The 22,500-nt window shown below is 34.9% G+C and overlaps 1 protein-coding gene and 1 pseudogene across 1 annotated transcript in view; one reads left to right on the plus strand and one right to left on the minus strand.

Moving 5' to 3' along the window:
* The first annotated feature begins 14,153 nt into the window (after positions 1–14,153).
* On the plus strand, positions 14,154–14,339 carry LOC145248433 (U2 spliceosomal RNA; annotated as a pseudogene).
* Positions 14,340–16,440: 2,101 nt separating this feature from the next.
* LOC145248210 (uncharacterized) overlaps positions 16,441–22,500 on the minus strand; it is a 47,805-nt gene continuing 41,745 nt past the window's right edge. Inside the window, exon 2 of the mRNA XM_080110076.1 lies at positions 16,441–17,459. Within this exon, the coding sequence (XP_079966202.1) occupies positions 16,906–17,451 (546 nt within the window). The 5' untranslated portion in view covers positions 17,452–17,459 and the 3' untranslated portion in view covers positions 16,441–16,905. The remainder of the gene's footprint in view (positions 17,460–22,500) is intronic.

Below are 22,500 nucleotides of genomic sequence, written 5' to 3' on the forward strand. Positions count from 1 at the left end.
CATTTTTGGTAGATCTTTATTTTTTTAGGGGTTCTGCCTATTTGGCTATTTTTTTTTTTTTTTTTTTTTTGCGAGATCACGGACATTCGCTGCTATTTTTTATTGAAACAAAAGTTGTAATGATTTATTTTTAATTAGGTTTTGGGGCGCGTTTTCTTTCCAGTGCTCAATATCTAGAGAATAGTTTCTTCTCTTTGTAGCCCTTCCGCCGAAATATCTCGTGGAAAGGGTATCACGTATTTCTTTTTTGGGCGATTACATTTACATGTTTTTATCCGTTCTTTTATTTTTGGAATTGTTGTGGGGATATCCACGTTGCCCGTGGTGAAAACGATTAGTATAGCAAGTGTGTTCTAAACGAAACTTCCTGTCAACCCAGGCAACGCCGGGTACCCATGCTAGTATATATATATATATATACACACACACACATATATATATGTGTGTGTATATATATATATATATATATATTTATATATATATATACACACACACATATATATATATGTGTGTGTATATATATATATATATATATTTATATAAACTTATATGTAATATACTGAGTTCGTGAAATTCAGTAAATTTTCATATACCAATGGGTTTTAAGCCAAAAATGGTTGGAATATATATATATATATATATATATATATATATATATATATATATATATATATATGTGTGTGTTGTGTTAACTGCGGTGAGGCATGTGAAGCTTCCTCCCGGTGCACCGGAGGGTGTCCTCCACTGAAGCAGATAATCTTGAAATTGATTGCCAAATGGCCGACATCACCGATTGCGATGACAATAAAGTATAATATATATATATATATATATATATATATATATATATATATATATATATATATATATATTAGGTTGTCACAAAAATAATAGCCGATTTCAGAAACGAACATTAATTCTTGATAAAATGAACAATAGAAATGGCAAAATTAATCAGAATACGAACTTTGTACAGCTTTGCATCTCTGCCATCGATCTACAAGAGTATTTATTCCTCGTTGATAAAAATTTATTGGCTGTGATGCAGCAACATTTTTGAAAGCTGATTCCACCTCTTCTTTGGACCGAAACGTTTTACCATTTAAACATGAGCTTAAATGCTTAAAAAATGATAATCAGCAGGCGAAAGGTCTGGAGAATATGGAGGATGTGGTAGAGTCTCGTATACAAAGTTTGCGAATTTCTGCAGAATCGATCTTGCAACATGTGGCCGCGCGTTATCGTGGAGCAGAATTGGATCACGTCGATTCACCAAGACAGGCCTCTTTTTTTTCCAAGGAAGCATGTATTACGGCAAGTTGATTGCAGTAGATACCTGCTGTAATACTCTGATTAGTTTCCAAAAAGCTGTAGTGGATAACACCGATTGCAGGCCACCAAACTGTTCCCACTTTTTTTTCTGATACAACTTTGGCTTTAGAAAGTGTTTGGGAGACTCATCACAATCAAGCCATTATTACGATTATCATAGAGGATCCCTTTTTCGTCACAAGTGAAAATTCGGTCAGGAAAGGGATCATTGTTGTTACACACACAAAGCATTGAGCAGACTTCAAATCTCCTAAGATTTTGATTCTCATTGAGCTCACGATGAATCCATTTAACGAGTTTTTTTCACCTTTCTAATGCTCTGCAAATGACCTGAAACTGTTGCAGTACTGATTTCTCTGACACTTTGACAAGGATTTTGATAATGCTTGCAATTGTTCGTTGTCAAGACTGCATGCTGGCCCTCTACCTTTTTCATCTTCTAGGCTCTCGTCTCTACTACGGAATTTTTGGAACCGCCTTGGAATTATCTGATAACTTGTGGACCCGTCCCCCCTATGTTCTGTTGACATTAGCAGAAGTTTCGGAGGTATTGTGCCCAAGTTTGAACTTATGCAACATAAGGAGGCGAAGGTCAGGTTTTGGATTATTCATCATTAAGAGCCCTGTATGCTTCCAGAGAAGTTTTAGTTTTTGCCTGAAAATAAACACATTTTAAAATATTAATTAGTATATAGCCTTAAAATCAACTACAAATTTTGTGATTAAATGACTTTTCAAAACACATCATTTTAGGCGGCCATTATTTTTGTAACAACTTGATATATATATATATATATATATATATATATATATGTGTGTGTGTGTGTGTGTGTGTGTGTGTGTGTGTGTGTGTGTGTGTGTGTGATTTAAGCTATTTCATAAACACATTATTCATGCTGATATAAAAGGAATACTCTGAATTAGTGCGATTCCTTTGGTTTCCAATCAGATACGATGGGAATGGTCACCAGACAACCGTCGGACATATGTGTGTTATTTTTAATAATAATTTAAGTCGACAAAGACAGAATTCACCAGGTTTTCATTGTAAACGGCTCGAAATTTTTCAATGAAATCTGTTTACAGCAATCTCGTTTTTGCTGACGACGACGACGACGACGACGACGACGACGATGGCGGATTATTTTAAAAATGAATAAACAAATATATCCGACGAAGACAGAATTCACTAGGCTTGCGTTGTTAACGACACGAAATTTTTAAAAGAAAACTCTGTTTACAATATTGCTACCTGGAACATTTCCCTCGTGACCGAACTCCCCCCCACCCGGTGACGTCATTTCGCATTGATTTGCATATAGGCGTCAGTGCTATGTTACAGGCGTAGACTGAACTCCAATCTTTCGTTTCTTTCTTTTAAGACATTCGTAACATATGTGTTTTTTTATCACACACACACACACACACACACACACACACACACACACACACACACACACACACACACACAATTTTCCTTTCATCGTCAGCATGCCTTATTTCAAGCGATATTTCCATTAACATATATGTTTTTTTAAGACTTCCCGCTTGGGAAACCAATTGATGACGGGACCGCTTCCTCGGGGATTGAAACTTAGTCGTCTTTAAAATTAATGTCATTAGATTTTTCGTATTATTTGGACTTATCAGACTATTATTCTCATCTGGAGTAAACAATAGTCTGAAGAATCCACATAATACGAACAACCAATCGCCATCTCAAAAATTCAGAAACGCTATTAGATTCTTATTCTTAAGCGTCTCTACAAGTGTCCGAACGTAGTGTAAGCCAGGGCTTTCCAAAGTGGGCTCCAGGGAGTCCTGTGGCTCCCTGAGTAAGATCGAGGGGCCACAGAATCCCTTTCTTTAAAGAAGACCAAATCCTTTATATAGAAAAATTAAATGGCTGCAGACATTTAATTTTTGATCTGTTTACTGGAAAGAAATGTGATACATAACTGCAGGTGTAATGAGTTTACGTATGGGTTTAGCAAAAAAAAAAAAAAAAAAAAAAAAAAATGCAACAATTTTGGATTAATTTAAAACCAAAAATAGATGAACACAAAAATATAGTCAGATCACCAACAAGTAAAAATTTGAAATTAATGTTTCCCATATTTATTTTAGCAATTATCTTGTTAGTGCTCCTTAAAAAAACATTTGCCCTGCTCGGAGGATCAATGGCGTCCTGAAGTTGTGGAAACCCTGGTTTACAATCATTCAATCTTATTAAGCAGGACTGGGACTTGATAAACAATAAAGAATTAAATTGTAACAAAAATTCATCGTCCTAACTTTTCTTACATTACTGCTAGGGGGTCGGGGGCGTCATACCTTGCTGGTCGCAAAATACGCTTAAATATATTTTAATTAATGCATATATATATATTATTTGTAAAATATAATAAAATAATATATCTACCGCTCCCCACGTGGGGGTACCTAGTTGGTTAAAGGGAAAATTATTTCCAACTTGCATTTAGGTAAAAAAGCACTTTCGTAAATAATTGAATTCATTCAAAACTTATCGCTAAAACCAAAACAAACAACATTTCTCTCTCTCTCTCTGTATATATATATATATATATATATATATATATATATATATATATATATATATATATATATGATGAGAATAATGGAAATTGTATTCCGACGAGATAGAGAGGTGAAAACGGAACAAAGCAAGTTATATGTCCGTCAACGTTTCGTCTTTATTTTAAGGTTTCATGCAAGGTGTTCTTTTAATCACAGATACTCAGTCCTATGATATTGTACTACCAAAATGATACATAGATGCCTTGAAACACCTAGCGAATAACAAGAACATAATTATATAACCAGCGGATGAAGGTAGTGCTATAGTAATGATAGAAAAGGCACATATCTGGAGAAAGTTTTTACGCTTTTGGCAGACAGAAACGCAGATAGAAAAAAACACTGACTTATTCGTCCAGAAGAAGTCTTACAATAAAAACGAAACGTTGATGGACATATAACTTGGTTTATTCCTTTCACACACACACACACACACACACACACACACACACATACACACACAAATATATATATATATTTAGGCAGCAAGCTTTCATTCAGGCAAGTATTGTTGAATAGCACTAGCGTTTCGTTTAAAATCAAGATGCTTTTATAAAATAATAATAAAATAACTATGAGGACCTGTGGAAATTCCACAGCAGCATCTTTCATATGTAGTATAGTGCTGCTGAGCATCCTGTGGCCGTTCAGCACGAATGGAGGCACCATCATATTATTCTTGATCTCTTTTAAAAACTGTATCGATCCCCTCCTTACTAAAATAGTAACTTTGATATATTGTCTGGGCTGATTGTTTCATTAAAAATACACCAATCAATTAACTCACATTTCATCATTTTTCATAATTCTTGGATACGTTACTAATTTCGACAATCATTTGTGATATTTTTTACCCACCTTATCGCCTCCCACTTACTAAAATAATATCTTTGGTATACTGTTTGGGCTGATGATTTCATTACAAACGCACCAATCATTTAATAACTCACATTTCATAATTTGTCATAATTCTTGGATATATTACTAATTTCAATAACCATTTTTCATAATTTAAGTCAAACATCGCATCTCCCTTAGTAAAATAATAACTTTGATGTATTGTCTGGGCTGATTATTTCTTTACAAACACACCAATCAATTAACTCACATTTCATCATTTTTCAGAATTCTCGGATATTTTACTAATTTAGACAATCATTTTTCATAATTTTGACCCACATAATTACCTCCCCCTCCTAAAATAATAACTTTGATATATTGTCTTGGAGATCATTTCGTTACAAACACACCAATCAATTAACTCACAATTCATAATTTTTCAGAATTCTTGGATATGTTACTAATTTCGACAATTATTTTTCATAATTTTGACCCACATAACCGCCCACACCTTACTAAAATAATAACTTTGATACAGTGCCTGGGCTGATGATTTCATTAAAAACACACCAATCAATTATTTTTTTTATATTTTTAACCCACCTTATCGCCCCCTTCTTAAAATAATAACTTTGATATATTGTCTGGGTTGATTATTTCATTGCAAACACACCAATCACTTAACTCACATTTCATCATTTTTCATAATTCTTGGATATGTTACTAATTTCGACAATCATTTCGCATAATTTAAACTCACAACGCTGGGTATTCTGCTAGTATATATTTGCACTCATTTCATCCAATCCCAGGACTGACTTGATGTCTGTCGCCTCACTGTTAAAATATACATGAAATAGAGTAATGTTTGAATTGTAAACTATTTAAGCTATTTCCGGGACTGACTTTATATCCCCAATCTATTGTTAAAAGTATACATGAAATAGAGTAATGTCTAAATCGCAAAACTGTTTCAGCCATTTCCGAGATTGACTTCATATTCCTCACCCCACTGTTAAAAATATACATGAAATAAAGTAATGTTTACATTCTAAACTGTTTCAGCCATTTCCGAGGCTGATTTCTTACCCCCTGCTTCACTATTAAAAATATACATTAAATAAAGTAATGTCAAAAACGTAAATGGTTTCCGTCATTTTCGGGACTGACTTTATATCCCCCACCCCATTGTTAAAAATATACATGAAATAAAGTAATTTTTAATGCGTTAATGGTTCAGCCATTTCCGGGACCTATTCTATATCCCCCACCCTACTGTTGAAATATACATGAAATAAAGCAATCTTTAAACCGTAAACAGCTTCAGCCATTTCCGGGCCTGACTTCATATCTCCCTAACTCACTGTCAAAAATATACTTGAAATAAAGTAACATTTAAACCATAAACTGTTTCAGAAGCTTTTCGAAATTAATACATAAAACATTAACATGTTTAGAGATTAGGCAACCATTACTTCAACATGGATTTCTGGGTGTAGTATCAGTCTCAGCATTCCAGTGACTTTAATCCCCTCCCTTAAAAGGAGTTTTTTCAATTACTGCCATGAGGATATTAAGGACGAAAATATGAACTCAGGATTACTTGACAGATTTACGTGATTTTTGGAATGTTACAAATAAGCCCCTAGCGTGCACTGATCCATTTACCTGATTTTTGGAATCAGCAGTATATCAATGTGATTTTTGGAATATGGCATCTTATGTCAATGTAGTACACAATAAATATATTATATGCATCTTTTTTAACAGAAAATAATGACGTCATCACCGGAAGTAAACACGTCAGACTATCATTAACTTGATTTAAACTTCCAATAAGACTAAAATCTCTAAATCACCCCCTCATAAGTGTGTTTTTACGTGTGAGAAAATATGACCACATTTAAGGTGTGTTTTTACAATAATCGGGACAAAATAACAATTTTATAGTTAAATAGTTAGGAATTTAAAAGAATCTGAATTGGAATCGGTAATTGTATCAGGAATCAAGGAAAATAGTGGAATTGTCCCATCACTAATATATATATATATATATATATATATATATATATATATATATATATATATATATATATATATATGTATATATATATATATATATAGTAATTTATAAAATATATATGGCGATTAAGCTACACTGAATATTCGGCGTTTCATCCACTGTAGGACTCCTCAGGCTTATACGCATAAGCCTGAGGAGTCCTAGAGTGGATGAAACGCCGAATATTCAGTGTAGCTTAATCGCCATATATATTTTATAAATTACTAACTAGCTCTACCTACGTATTGAGCACTTTTGAAGTAAATACTTAAAGTTTACGCATAAATCTATACTTTCGTATATTAATTTTATGTAAGTAAATTAAGTATATATATATATATATATATATATATATATATATATATATATATATATATATATATACATAAGTGTGTTTGTGTGTGCATGCGTGCGTTTGTAGTTTAGAAGAAATAAACGTTAAGGGCTCAATTACGTTTGCAAGAAATGTATATTTATACTTATTTATTTAGTCAGCATTGTACAGCGTACAAATCGATTAGACGTTGTTGATACCGGTGGTTTCAGAAAGTGTGTGAAACCCTGCTTGTCGGGCATGAAGTACATTACAGCAATTTTCATTCATGCAGCTGTGTGTGTGTGTGTGTGTTTTACCTTCACCGGGTTATCGTTCTCATTATCCATTGAGGCATTTATTTATTTTGTGATTCATAATAAATAACACGTTCTCAGATCTACTTGCTTAAAGCTGGTTTCTCGACCCAAACACACGCGAGCACATGCATCCCTTGTGTAAACATAGATAAGCAAATAGTTGAGACTTTCATATCGGCTTTTTTTTTCTTACAATTGCCTGAAGTTAGACATTAACCGCATGAAACAAAAGGGAAGACATTTTAATGGGGCACTTGTTTTTATGTTTGTCTATGACGACGTCGGCAATATGTCCGCGGCCACTATTATGATACAACAAAAAACGTTCAAAGGAAATATATATATATATATATATATATATATATATATATATATAGCAAAAATGGTAATGAGTAAAAACTTGAAGAAAGTGCTCAATACTATTGCAAAGCAAATATGTGTTTTATTTTTTTATTATCGTTTTATCTGTTTAGTTTCACGGTAACCGAAACATGTGTAACGGAACGGATAAAACAGTAATAAAAAATAAAACAAACACACACACACACACACACACACACACACACACACACACATATATATATATATATATATATATATATATATATTGTTGTGTCGTGGAACAACAGTGAAAATAAGAATAATTAAGTCGAGGTTCGGTTAAGGAACAAGTGTATTAACAATAATGTACAAAGATAGGAAAGCGTGTATATCTGTTGGGCACTCGGCTGGCAGTTGAAGTGCAGTCGCATCTCTCTCACCGGTATTGGAATTACTAGCGCTATTTATAGTACTAATCGGTGTAAATTCCTCTGTTCAAGGAAGGCCGGTATAACCCCCCCCCCTTTGAAAATATCCCGTCTGAGATTAATAACGTTTTTGTTTTGAGTTCACCCTAATCAATTCTGTTGATTTCCGTTTTCTTTTTGATCTTCTGTTCTCCGGAGCTGTCTCTCGTATGGGCACCTGAAAAGTATCAAACACGGTATCCATGATGTCCTCCTCGGGCGATCTGGTCACCTCACTGTTCGAGTATCTTTTCCGTATTTGTTTAGTGTGACGTTTGTGCACGAAGTCTGGTCTCTTAATCATGTAGACCATGTTGCCTATTTGTTTCTCAACAATGCCGGACTCCCAGAGAGTCTTATTATTTTTTGTGAATCTTGTAGAAGACTCTTTCGCCGACTTTATACCGTTTTTTTTTTGTTATCGTTTTTTTTAGGTTTGGCATATCCTGGTTTGGTAACAACTTGTGAAAAATCGATCTAACCTTGCGTCCGAACATAACCCCAGCAGGTGTCTTCGACATTTATGTTTGTATTCGAAGTGACTCTGTAGACTTGTAAAAACTCTTGGATTGACTTAACCGTCGGCGACCCACTAGCTTTTTTCAGAGCTGTCTTGAATGTGTCAACAAATTTCTCTGCTTGTCCATTACTTCTTGGGTGGTATGACGGAATGGTTATGTGCTCGATTATATGATCCTCACAAAAATGTTTAAATTCGGTAGACGTAAATTGCGTTCCATTTTCTGTAACAATGCAGTCCACTACTCCTAACCTAACGAATAGTTCATACAGGAAGTTGATAGTTACCTCGGATATAGGATTCTTACATTTTAATACTTCCGGCCATTTAGATAAGCTGTCTAAAACAATGAGATAGTAGAACCCATCTAGCGGTCCTGCAAAATCTAAATGAATCCTAGACCAAGGTCTGTCCGATTTTGCTCACGATCCGAATTGAGTCAAAGGAGTGTTCATAGCTAATGCGCATCCTCTATACTTCCTGATTTTTCCTTCTATACTCTAATCCATGTTTGGCTGATAAACGAAAGAGCGCATAAGGCTTTTCATTCTTGATATACCTGGATGTCCTACATGGAATTCCTTGAGCATTCTTTTCTGTAATGTCGCAGGAATTACGACCCTTTCGCTATATAACAGGACGTTATCGCAAATTGAATAAATGTCTTCATCCATTTCGTTATTGTTGATCCTTTCTTTCGTGCGTATAATAAATTCGTCCACCTCTGCCTTACTCTAAATCTAATCAAGCCTTACTGGAAGTTCTCTTATTGTGTCACATAGCGTATTTTTTACTTCAACTTCTGCTTGAATGGCTGCTATTACCATATCCTCCACTGGTTCTGTCTGCTTACCCTCGATAACCCGTCTGCATGACCAAATTTTTTAGATGGTACATACTCCATTTGGAAATTGTAATTCAGAAGTATGGTACCCCATATTTGGAGTCTATTCGCCGTATGTTGTGGTAGTCTCTTTTTCGATCCAAAAATCGTTAATAATGGTTTGTGGTCTGTTTGTAAGAGAAACTGCCTACCGTGCAGGAAACGATGAAATTTCTTTTTATTTCGAATATAATGCTTAGCACCTCTTTTTCAATTTGTGAGTAGTTCTTTTCGGCTAGCAAAAGTGATCGGGATGAATGTGCTATGGTTTTCACTTTTCTATCACCCATTTTGTGTAAATTACAACTATAATTTCACGCTTGGGATTATAATGTGCCCGAAATAAGTCAGACGTTAGAGTCTCTTTAATTTCTCGAAATGCTTCTTCGCACTCTTGCGTCCAGACCCATTTTTGGTCTTTCCTTAACAGTTCATTCAAAGGCGACCTTAGTTTAAGCATATTTGGCACAAATGCATTGTAGTAATTTGCCAAACCTAAGAAATTTTGTAAAGACGCAATATTTACTGGAGCGGTCATATTCTTTATTGCACTCGATCTATCTGGATCCAGCCTTCTTTCATGTTTATCGATAATTTACCCCAAGTATTTTATTTTCTCTATGAAGAAAGTACATTTTTCCTGTTTTACTTTAAATCCATAATCCTTGATCCTTTTGAATACTTGGTTTACATTAGCGTTGTGTTGTTCTTTGCTAGCGCTTTTCATTAACACATCGTCCAAGTATCTTACTACGAAATCCAACCCATTTAACATATAGATATAAGATAGAAAAGCGTGTATATCTGCTGGGCACTCGGCTAGCAGTTGAAGTGCAGTCGCACCTCTCTCACCGGTGTTGGAATTACTAGCGCTATTTATAGTGCTAATCGGTGTAAATTCCTCTGTTCAAGGAAGGCCGGTATAACATATATATATATATATATATATATATATATATATATATATATATATATATATATATATATATATATATCGTAATCATGGTATTTAAATTTTATGATTTGAAAAGGTTAATTTTCAAATATAGAATTTGTTATTGTTTGCAAAGAATATGTTTTAAGAAATATATTTCCTTAACCCATGAGTTTTCGATGTTTAGAGAAAAAGTATTAGCAAATATTATAAATGGTTTGCACCTTAATTGCCAAAGGCAATAAACATAGAAACTAGAAGTTTTAAAAGTTTTTAAATCATTTTAGCTACATAGAATAAGGGAAGGTAGATATTGAGGCAGAAAAAAGGATATTGAACTTCAAATCCAAACTACATGCTAAATCGGGAAATGGACGTTCTTGGTAGTAAGCAGGTAAAAGATCAAACGCCTATTGTAATACTTCCAAGGTTAGGGTTAGGGTTAGGTAAGGCACTCATGGGTTAAGGAAATGTATTTATTAAATTGTATTCTTTGTTTGCAAACAAAAAAAATCTATATTTGAAAATTAACCGTTTTCTAATCATAAAATTTAAATACCTAAATTATGATTAATTTTCTCTATCTGGTATATTGAGCAATTTTATTTAGCTGAGGTTGTCTTATATAAAATATTACATCTAATAATAATCTGTAAGACCGATAATCACTAGATTTACATACCAGTAGATATATTGCATTTCATTAATCTGAAGTATATATATATATATATATATATATATATATATATATATATATATATATATATATATATATATATATATATTCATTTTTATAGTATGAAAACGTTAGTGATTGCAATTAAGAATAGGAAATTAGATCAAATGTTTGAAACATGCCTTCTTCCTAAGATTAAGGGTGGTAGTGTTTGACCAACACTGCTGGGGAGCCATGATGTAATATACTGTTTTGTTTTTAAATCCCCGAAACAGTGTTTCATGGTAAACAACTGATGATCCCTTGAAAAATAAATTATTGGTATTATAGTAAATTTGAGAGCGAGTTGATGCAGTGATTGCAGGTGATTTAATGACTTACTGACTAGATGGTTTTCTAATGAATGATAAAAAATATTTTTTTTTTATAGTTTTAAAGGTTAAAAACTTCCAAGACTATATATATATATATATATATATATATATATATATATATATATATATATATATATGTGTGTGTGTGTGTGTCTGTGTGTGTGTGTGTGTGTCTGTGTGTGTGTGTGTGTGTGTGTGTGTGTGTGTTAAGAGATTCCAACGAGAGAAAAAAAGATGTATTTAGATTTGTGGGGGTCACCAACAATTTTTTTTTATGTTATTTATACTTGTTTTCTTATTTGATATTTTTATTTTTCAAATTATTGAAACAACTTTTCGAAATAATTTTAACGCGTTTCGGACGGACCTTGTGTCTTTTCAAACGTCCTCTTCAGAAAGTTTGTAAAAGTAGACGTTTTCGCAAAGCCATTCTGATGATAAAAGACTTCTCGAAGGTGTGAGAAGATGTGTGCTTCTAATCATTTTCAAACGTGAGCGTATTTCATCCCTCCCCCTCGTTTATTGGGGGTCGGTTTAGGGTCATTGGCTATTGTCGATCTTGTTTACTTTTTGTTCTTTTTTTTATTTTTATGCCTATCCAGAGTCTCCCCTTTTGGAAAGGTGGACTTTTCCCACATTAAAAACCGATCCTGTGTCTAACCCTGCCCTTTTCGGGAGACAAATAAATAGGAACACTAAGAGTTAAGCTCCATTTTTTTTTATCAACAACTGTTTTTCATCAACGAATGCTTTTAATCAATGCTATATAATACGAATAAAAACATCAGATTGTCCAGGATTATTATTGGTGTATGCTATTACATAGGTATAAGAGCGAGAAGCGGGAAGGTCCAGGAAATTCTAACTTTAACCTCACAAGGAAATTACAGTATCCAGAATATTTAAATAAGTCATATAATTATCCATTTACTTATAATTATAAAATTATTAATATTATGGGTATCCCAACATACAAAAATGAAAATCACAATAGAAAAGAATTAAAATCTAAAAATGAAAATTAAATAACAATTCCCCTACCAAAAAATGAACGCTTAACAGAGCTTATTCAAACTATGAGATAGAACTTTAATTGCACAAAGCAATACAAGAAAAAAAAAAAAAAAAAAAAAACACACACACACACACAGATAAACTTATGTGACGAAGTACCAATGCATCTCACACCTCCACAGAAGTAAGAAGAAAAATAAATATAAAGAAAATATAAAAAGCGAACCCGACTGGTAATACTAAAAAGTCTATATTGCAAATTCCAAGATGTTTTTTTTTATCTTACCGTTTATTTTTTTCAGCATGTTAGAATATTCAGTTCTTGACAGCACCTGTTTCGTGGCGCAGAAACATTCATATAATTATTATGTCAACTTTGAATTTTTTTCCACCCTGACTCATGAGAAGAATAAGAACCCGCAATTTTAATGCAAATAAAAAGAATATGGACATGATTATATAAATTAAATAAAACACCATTGTAACTAATCGTCCGATCTTTTCGGATTTATATAATCTTTAAATATTTTAACATGCTTGACGAAATAAACGGTTATATGAACATCTTACAATTTGGAATATAAAGTTTTTGCCTTTTCTTTGTATACGCCCTGTAGTTTTATTTAACATGCAACGACCTTCATAAATACAAGTATAAATGATGAAATATAATTGAATAAACATATTTTCCCCATAAACATGCATACTTTCATACCAATCTTGAAATTTTGTAAAATATGGCCGATCGTTAAACCTATGTTTGTCAAATAACATTCAATTTTATTTTAAATCATGAAATTCAATTTGAAATACGATAATTAAAATTATCAATCCTATCTTAATATAAGCGTTGGTTCATATTTACTTGCCTCCCCACGAGGGCAGAGTTAAACACACGGTCGGTTTTTAATGTGGGGGAAATTTCAGCTTCCGAAAAAGAGACACTAAGAATAGATACTAGCTGGGAGAAACTTTTGATTTTGTTTAGTCCCAGAGTGACAAGGATGATCAACGACACCCACAATCCCCCCTTTTGAGTTGGCCATGTGCATAAGTTTTTTGTTCATTGTTGATTTTCACTGTATTTTTAACGTGAATAAAGGATGTAATATCTCAAAGTGTAGTATCTGTTCCGGCAGATACTGCAAGCAAATATATATATATGGGGTTGCCCCCACATATAAGACCTTGGTTAATGTAGGGGCAACTCTTCATACCAATTGTCACTATCCAGCTCCCCTAATCCCCGGGAAGCTGGTCCCCATTTCCCCTCCACTCCTCACATTTAAAATCGGCCTTGTGCCTAATTTGCTCAGTGGGGGAGCAAATAAATACCAACCCCACATATTAGACCTTGGTCAATGTAGGGGCTACTCTTCATACCAATTGTCACTATTCAGCTCCCCTACTCCTCGGGGAGTTGGTCCCCATTTCCCCTTCTCTCCTCACATTAAAAATCGGCCTTGTGCCTAATTCGCTCGGTGGGGGAGCAAATAAATACCCTTTTCTTGGCCTTTTGGCCAAGATCAAAGTGTAGTATCTGTTCTTACTACATGCTGTACTTACTGTGATATAAAATGGGGATCACTTTAAATTTTAAATGTTTAGACCAAAAATTGTCTGGGTAATTTGGTAGAGACCGCAGAGTTAATGTTTCAAACTTTGACCGCAATTATGATTCCTTAATATTTTTTGTGTGTTTTTTTTTGTGTAACATATTCAACCCATGTCCTAGTTATCTACATCTAAAATTTCAAAATTGGCGAAAGAGTTTGGTAGAATCTGCAAAAGTCAACTCTTGCAACTTTGTCCGGTTGGCAGCCAAATTTTCGCTCACTAACTGATTAAAATGCTTGCCGCATGTCCGAATACTCGTTATGTAAAATTTCAAATGTTGTGACCAAATATTAATGAGTATTTTGCTAGAGACCGCAAAGGTAAAATCTTGTGAAGTTTGACCCCTTGCCAGCTCAAATTTTCGACCCAAACCGATTAAAACGCCTTCCCTGTCTCTGAATATCCCGTATGTAAAATTTCAAATGTTTACACCAGAAATTAGCTGAGTAATTTGGTAGATATCGCAGAGTTCAAATTTTTAAAAAACTTTGACCCCAAATTTAACCCGTTAACATTTATTGTTTTGGACTCAAATATAATTGAAAAGTTTGATCCATTTCCAAGTAACTTACAACTAAAATTTCAAGTGTTTAGATCCAAAATTGGCGAAAGAGTTTGGTAGAGTTTTAAAAGGTTAAACCGTTGAACTTTGACCACTTAACAGGTAAATTTCTGGTCGAAACCCGATTAAAAAGATTTTCCCAAATCTCAATACTCCTTATGTAAAATCTTGAGTCCGTCGACTGAAAATGGGCAGAGTAGATTGGTAGGCAAATGTACACATGCAGACACACACAGACAATTTCACTTTTATAGATATAGATTTTATTTTTTAATATATATATATATGTATGTGTGTGTGTGTATGTGTGTGTGTGTGTGTGTGTGTGTGCGCGCGTGCGTGTGTGTGTGTTTGAGGAAGTTTCTTTACTCGTCTGATAGGAAGGAAACGATTGAAATCCGTTCATTAGAGAAAACCAGAACTAAATAAACACCATAACTTACAAAAGAAAACAATCTGTGTGTATATATATATATATATATATATATATATATATATATATATATATATATATATATATATATATATATATATATAATTATTCGACAAGGAAAACACAATTGAACATATGAAAATTCCTTATTTCATTTCAAAGATTGCATTTTTCTCTTAAAAGGAAACATATTAGAAAAATATTATTCATAATTAAACTATAATTTTGCAGTTTAGCGCATAAAATGAAACTACAAAAATAAGGCGGATCGTATTTGCATAAAAGTTAACAAAAAGAGTTCATGAAAATGTATATATTACATAGAGGAAAAGATATTAAAGATGGATAAATCCAGAAAAATGATGAAGTAAATAAACATCCGTATAAAAACGTAAAGTTGCTTATTGGGTGAAATTCGTGCGAGTGAAAAAACAAAATCTAACCTGCATTAGGGTTTTTATATAGTAAATTCGATTTTTCCGGATAAATTTTTTTTCAGTAAAACAATATATATGGTCAAATCTAATACTGAGAGACAGCGTGCTTCCTGTGGTCAAAATAAATTGTAAAAATGTATCAAATAAAGGCTAAAACAGGATTTTAAACCAAATAAAATCAGTGTTAAGAACTAAGATGTCAAGATGACCCAGACACATATAAACGTTATGGAGGGGTTAAGAAGCGTTTATCTATAGGGAAAATGAAAACCATGCGAGTAGAAACTTTTCAGGTGAAAATAATTTAACGAAAATAGATAAGTTAGTTAGGATTGTGATTAAAGTGTTGGAATTAAAATATTAATATTGAATTAAATTTAAGAAAAACGAAAGTTACTACCGTTTATAAACAATTCATATATTTAAAAATATATCGATATATATATATACTAGACTACCCGTGGCCCGTTGGGTCAGTATGTTATATTAGCTATGGGATTCATTTATGAGCGTGGTATTTGTGACGTAAGGAAGTTTTTTTTTTTTTTACATAAGAGAAACATTTCTATGAAAATGAAAAAACGAATATATATAGATTTCTATGAGTCGTTCTGCTTATTATAATTGATTATTCTTGAAAAAAATTACAGTTACTGAATTATAAATGGTTGGCCATACTTATAGATAAATGTGCACTGAACAGATACCATAATATTTATTATACAGGGTGTTTCAAAAGTCTTGGGAACATAACGATTGTTTATAACTCAAAAACTATTAGGAGTTGAAAAATGAAATTGGTACCGTTGGAAAGGTTAAAGTTTCAAGTTTTGTGGGGAATCTTCAAAGTTGCTCAATATGAGCACCATTCATCACACGGCAGACATCTAGTCGATAGTCCATTTCCTGCCAAACGCGTTCCAGCATCTTGACGTTAATGGTTCCCACAACTGCCGCTACTCGAGCCTTTAGTTCGTCAATATCTCTTGGAAGAGGCGGCACATAGATTTGTTGCTTGACAAAATCCCAAAGGAAAAAAGTCACACGGGGTAAGATCTGGAGACCTAGGAGGCCAGGGCATGAGAATGTCATCACCTCGCCCAGATCTCCCAATCCATCTACCAGGCAGCCTTGTGTTAAGAAACTGCCTTACTCTAAGACTCCAGTGTGGTGGTGCACCATCTTGTTGAAAGATGAAGTCATCAGTCTGCTTCTTCCAACTGAGCCATTAACCAGTCTTCCAGCATGTTGAGATAGGATTCACCAGTGATAGTTGCCTCTTCAAAGAAGAATGGTCCATAGACACCTTTCTTGGAAATTGCACAAAACGCATTCACTTTTGGTGAATCTCGCTCGTGCTCAAAAAGTTCATGAGGATTCTCAGTACCCCATATGCGAGTGTTATGCTTGTTAACTTTGCCATTCAGATGGAAGGCCTCATCGCTAAAAACAAGCCGGTCATCAAAGCCGTTATCCCTGCTGGATCTTCTCACTGATTTACGGGGGCTCCGCTGAAAGGCTGTCCGAACTTGCTCAACTGCATCTTCTGAAGTTGAAGGGCGACCTGTTCGCTTACTTGGGCATAAACACCCATCTTTCACAAATTTAGCATGCCATCTGACAATGGATTTCCTTTCAGGGGCTTCTTTTTTAAATTTCCTGCGAAATGCACGCTGAACACATGTCCACGATTCAGTCTTTGCAAATTGGAGGACGCAAAATGCCTTGTCTTGTTTAGAGAACGCCATTACTGCACCTGGAAAGATAAGACAAAAATCATTAGTATGACCAAAAACTTGATTAAGCAAGCTTTAAAATGGTACCAGTTTCATTTTTTTACCTGGAATAGAACAGGAGATATACGCATTTGTAATGTTCCCAAGACTTTTGAAACACCCTGTAGTTAAATTCAAATTTTGATATACCTGCCTTTTTTTTACATCGTTCATTTCTGTATTACGTTTAAGTTATTTGAAACCCCACTCTTCGCATGTTAAATAATAATTTCGAAATAATAACGTTAATATTTCAGCGTCCCCATTGTTGTTTTGTTTTTTGAATAGTTTAAACCCCACACTTCCCATGTTAAAATAATAATTTCGAAATAATAACGTTAATATTTCAGCGTCCCAATTGTTCTTTTTTCGCATTTAAATTATCCAAATAAACAATTGTTAATACTGTCTGTTTTATTTTTTACATCGTTCATTTCTGTATTACGTTTAAGTTATTTGAAACCCCACGCTTCCCATGTTAAATAATAATTTCGAAATAATAACGTTAATATTTCAGTGCGCAAATTGGAAACATTGACTAAAAATATTAATTTCTTCACCCTTAACTGGGAATTTTTCTACAGGGAGTGGTTACTTTTTTCACCGATATTTTCGAAAGTCATTCCCTCTTTTCGATTATCTAGCCTTAATTTAAACCTACGTACTTTCGGTTTTGCGGTGGTCGTAACAGGAAAGTCGTCAGGTTTTTACCCCGTTCTTTTCCTTCTTCGCGGTACGGGTTCAAGCCTGCCTTCCTACTAATTTTTTTTTTTTTTTTTGCTCAACACACAACTCCAAACACCCGGGCAACGCCGGGCACCTATGTTAGTAGATATATAACAGTAATTTATGGACACATGTTTCGCTGTAATACCGCTCGTAAACGTAGACAGTTCAAGGAGTCGAACTTCAGGCATTATGTGACATGGCTGAATGCGTTAACTTTTACGCCAGATGGTTCGAGATAAATTGACGTATTATTTTTATCACATTTAAACTTTGTCAATTTTTGTTAATTTTTAACGATCATTGAAATCGGTCATTACTATTTTACAAGTAAAATAATAAATACATAATATTTGTTTATTTGTTTATTCTAAGGAAACATATTTTTCCAGATCTCCAAGGTTGGAGATGCCGATAACTGATTTTAGCTATCGTAAAAAATCAACAAGAAAAATTCACAATTCATATATATATATATATATATATATATATATATATATATATATATATAGTAAAACTGGTAATTAGTAAAAACCTGAAGAGAGTGCTCAATACTATTGGAGAGCAAATATGTGTTTTATTTTTTATTACCGTTTTATCTGTTTGATTACATATGTTTCGGATGTTGGACCGTGTTTACGATCTAACAGCCTCGTCAGACCTTACAGAAATCGTTGGTTTTATATATATATATATATATATATATATATATATATATATATATATATATATATATATATGCGTATGTGTGTATGCATAAGGTATTTTGTGTGCATGTGCGTGCGCGTGTGAGAGAGAGAGAGTACCTGTTGACTCCGAACCAGCTGGACCGATTTTAACAAATTACACATAAATGCATTTTATGTGCCGGAAGTGCTCTTACAAAAGTTTTGTATAGAAATACTTCCAATAAATATCGAAAATCGATAAAACAAAAAAAAAAAAAATGGATTAAATAAGGAACAGGCCGATTTTGACCAAAGTTGACACCCTTATACAGCCTAACATCACAAGTTCATTTAATAAATTGTATCAACCCACTAGCATAATGGCCCGGCGTATAAAATAAACAGTAGGTCCTTTGATAGGACAGGGGCGCGTTCAAGTTGGATTTATTTATCTTTCTGTCTTTTTTTCTATCTTCTTTTTCTTCTTCTTGTTTTTTTGCCTTTAGTCTTTGTCTTTTTCTCCTCTTTTCGTCTACATTTTTATTTCTTTTTATCTACTGCCACCACCACCCCTTCCGTTGTTACACCCTCTTCCTTTTCTCGTTTACCTACCCTTCCTACTTCTCGCCTCCCCTTCCCCTCTTTTTCTTCTTCTACTCGTCGTTTTCTACTTTGTATTATATTTTTTCTTCTATATCTTACTTTGCATTCTTTTTTTTTTTTGTTGTCATACATCATTCTGCATCTATTTTCCTAATCTTTTTACGCCTTTCTCTTCTCTTTCTCTGTCACCATCATCATTTTCTTCTTCTTCTTCTTCTTCTTCTTCTTCTTCTTCTTCTTCTTTACCCCCCCCTCCTCTAGTTCATCGCTTACAGCTCAAGCCAACCTACTCCAACACTGCAACCGCATTCCACCAGTCAACAATGCCTCAATAAGCGGACCATAGTTTTAAGCGTTCCGTGTAAGCCGCGAAACGTTCCGATAGACGCCGTGTTTAAGTAACATCACCCAAAAGAAAACAAAACACAAAAAACAAAAAAAATGGCCGCTACACCAAACGACTCCGGACGGAATGACGTCTCATTAAGGTTAACCGGTGCTCATGCACACATCCGCGCACACAGCCGATGCAGCAAGGTGACAATCACATACTCACATACACACACGGACACACGCGCATACATGAGTGCACGCTCAGGTGAAAAAAGCGAACACACAAACACTCATATATTCACACATGTTTTAAGCTTAACGAACACACTTACACACAAACAAACACACGCACAGACACATACACGCACGGACACCGGTGATGTGTGTGCGTAGAGTTAAATTCAAACAACGGGTCATATGAGTTCATTAATATCACAAAGTAAAGCAACGTTTGGAAAAGATAATGTCGAATGGTTGACCGAATGAGAATAGAGTGACGTTTATCAGTTATGATAACTCATTTTTGGCTTGTAAAGGTTCAAACATTTTATCATAACGGAAGATATACTTGTTTTTTATTTTATTTTATTTATTTTTCTTTTTACATGACGGTCACTACTTATCAAGGTCCTGAAGCCACTCGGGGATAAGGCTTATTGCGTGTACAGTAATCAACGGGATAGTGTCGTAGTAATCTTTAGTATTGGAGATTCGATAAAGTGTCTAACTTAAGGGGCCGGTTCATCAGGAATTTGTTTATGTCGGACTTGAAGACATCCAAGTTGTAGTAAGGTGGGAAACAGGCAAGCAGTAGAGAGTTCCACACACGCGTGTAGTTCTAAGAAAGAAGCCTTGTTCATTGAATCCACGTTTTTATTTAGGCACAGATAAAGAGTGGGGAAAATTATTGACAGTGTTATCAACTAGACGGGGGTTTATCGTGAAAGATTGGCGATGGGCGGGGGAACCAGAGATTGAAGCTCAGACAAGCACTTTTTTTTTTTTTTTTTTTTTTATTACATTTTCACCCCAAACAAGGCAAATTGCCACTTTGGTGTAGGGGGCTACTATCAGGGGCAACAACTACTGGGGTACTATGTAGGGATTTGGGCAGCAAGGTGTCGGTTCACGTTACACTTGAACTTCTGCACGTCAGTACTGTTGGGGAAGCAGGGACCTGGAATGGAATTCCAGAGTCTTGCGGTTCTGGGGAAGAAACTATTGGAGTAAAAAGATCTTTTACATCTAGGGACCTTTACAGTGTGGGGGTGGGAACTAGTAGCCTGTCGGGTTTGTCGAGGGTGCTCGCGTCGTGGGGGCACAAGTGATTGCAGTTCGTCAGAGCATTCACCACTAAAATACTTGTAGAAAAGGCAGAGGGATGCAACATTTCGTCGATGGGACAGAGGCTGAAGCTTAGATGCCAGTTCAGGGCCTATCAGGCTTGCGACTCTCTTTTGAACCTTGTCAAGGAGCGAGAGACTAGTAGCAGATGCACCAGCCCAGATGTGGCAGCAATACTCCATACATGGGCGAATGGTGGCCTTATAGAGGTACAGGATACTTTCGGGTGTTAGTAGTTTTCTAGCACGGTAGAGAGAGCCTACCTTTCTTGCAGCGGCCCTGGCAATGCCTTCAATGTAATTGTTCCAACTCATGTTTCCCGTGAACGTTAGGCCAAGGAGTTTGAAAGATGGACTCTCAGATAAAGAGTCGTTGGCCATTGCTATGGGTGGTAGAGAGGGTTTCTTGTAATTATTGAATGAAACTAGTTTAGTCTTGGCAGCATTGAATGCGACCAACCACTTTTGTCCCCATTCCACTACAGATTGGAGGTCTTCCTCTAGTGTTTCTGCCATTTCTTTAGAAATGTGTTCATTCGTCTTCCTGTCGTGTCTGCCATAGAGTGTAGTGTCATCAGCATATATACCCATCTCAGAGGCAATGTTGTCGGGGAGGTCATTTATGAATATCAGGAACAATAGAGGTCCAAGGATAGAACCCTGGGGCACCCCCACATTTGTATCATATTGTTTAGATGTGCGACCGTCGAGGACTACCTGGATTTTTCTCTTATCTAAGAAGGATTTAATTATGTTAAGTATTCTACCAGTGATACCGTATGATCTGATTTTACTGAGGAGACCCTCATGCCATACCCTGTCAAAAGCCTTAGATATATCTAGAGCTACCGCTCTGCCTTCCCCCGCTTTGTCCAGTGAATGGTATATACGTTCAGAGATCACAGTGAGGATGTCTGCTGTGGAACGGGCTCGTCTAAATCCATATTGTTTGTCAGTCAGTAGTTTAGCATCTGTAAGATGATGGACTAGAGCATGGTTAATTATGGTCTCAAATATTTTGGCAAAAAGTGGGAGGAGGCTAATGGGGCGATAATTTGATGGGTCTGTCCTTTCGCCAGAATTCTTGAATACTGGTACAACAGAAGCAGTTTTCCAACAGCCCGGAAAGCAAGCTTCATTAAGACATTTGTTGTAGAGTTTGGAGAGAACTGGAGCTACTTCGGCTGAGCACTTTTTTAATAGCACAGCTGGGATAAGATCGGGTCCACATGCTTTTGAGGTGTCAAGGTTTTTTATGATAGCATGCACCTGAGCAGGGGTGGTTTTCAGATCGTCTAGTGTGGCGTCTGTCCGCATAGGAAAGTCAGGTAGGGGGTGGTTGGAAGGGT

Source organism: Euprymna scolopes, chromosome 26 (assembly GCF_053919585.1).
Source record: "Euprymna scolopes isolate OS-2025 chromosome 26, ASM5391958v1, whole genome shotgun sequence".
Classification (NCBI taxonomy): domain Eukaryota; kingdom Metazoa; phylum Mollusca; class Cephalopoda; order Sepiida; family Sepiolidae; genus Euprymna; species Euprymna scolopes.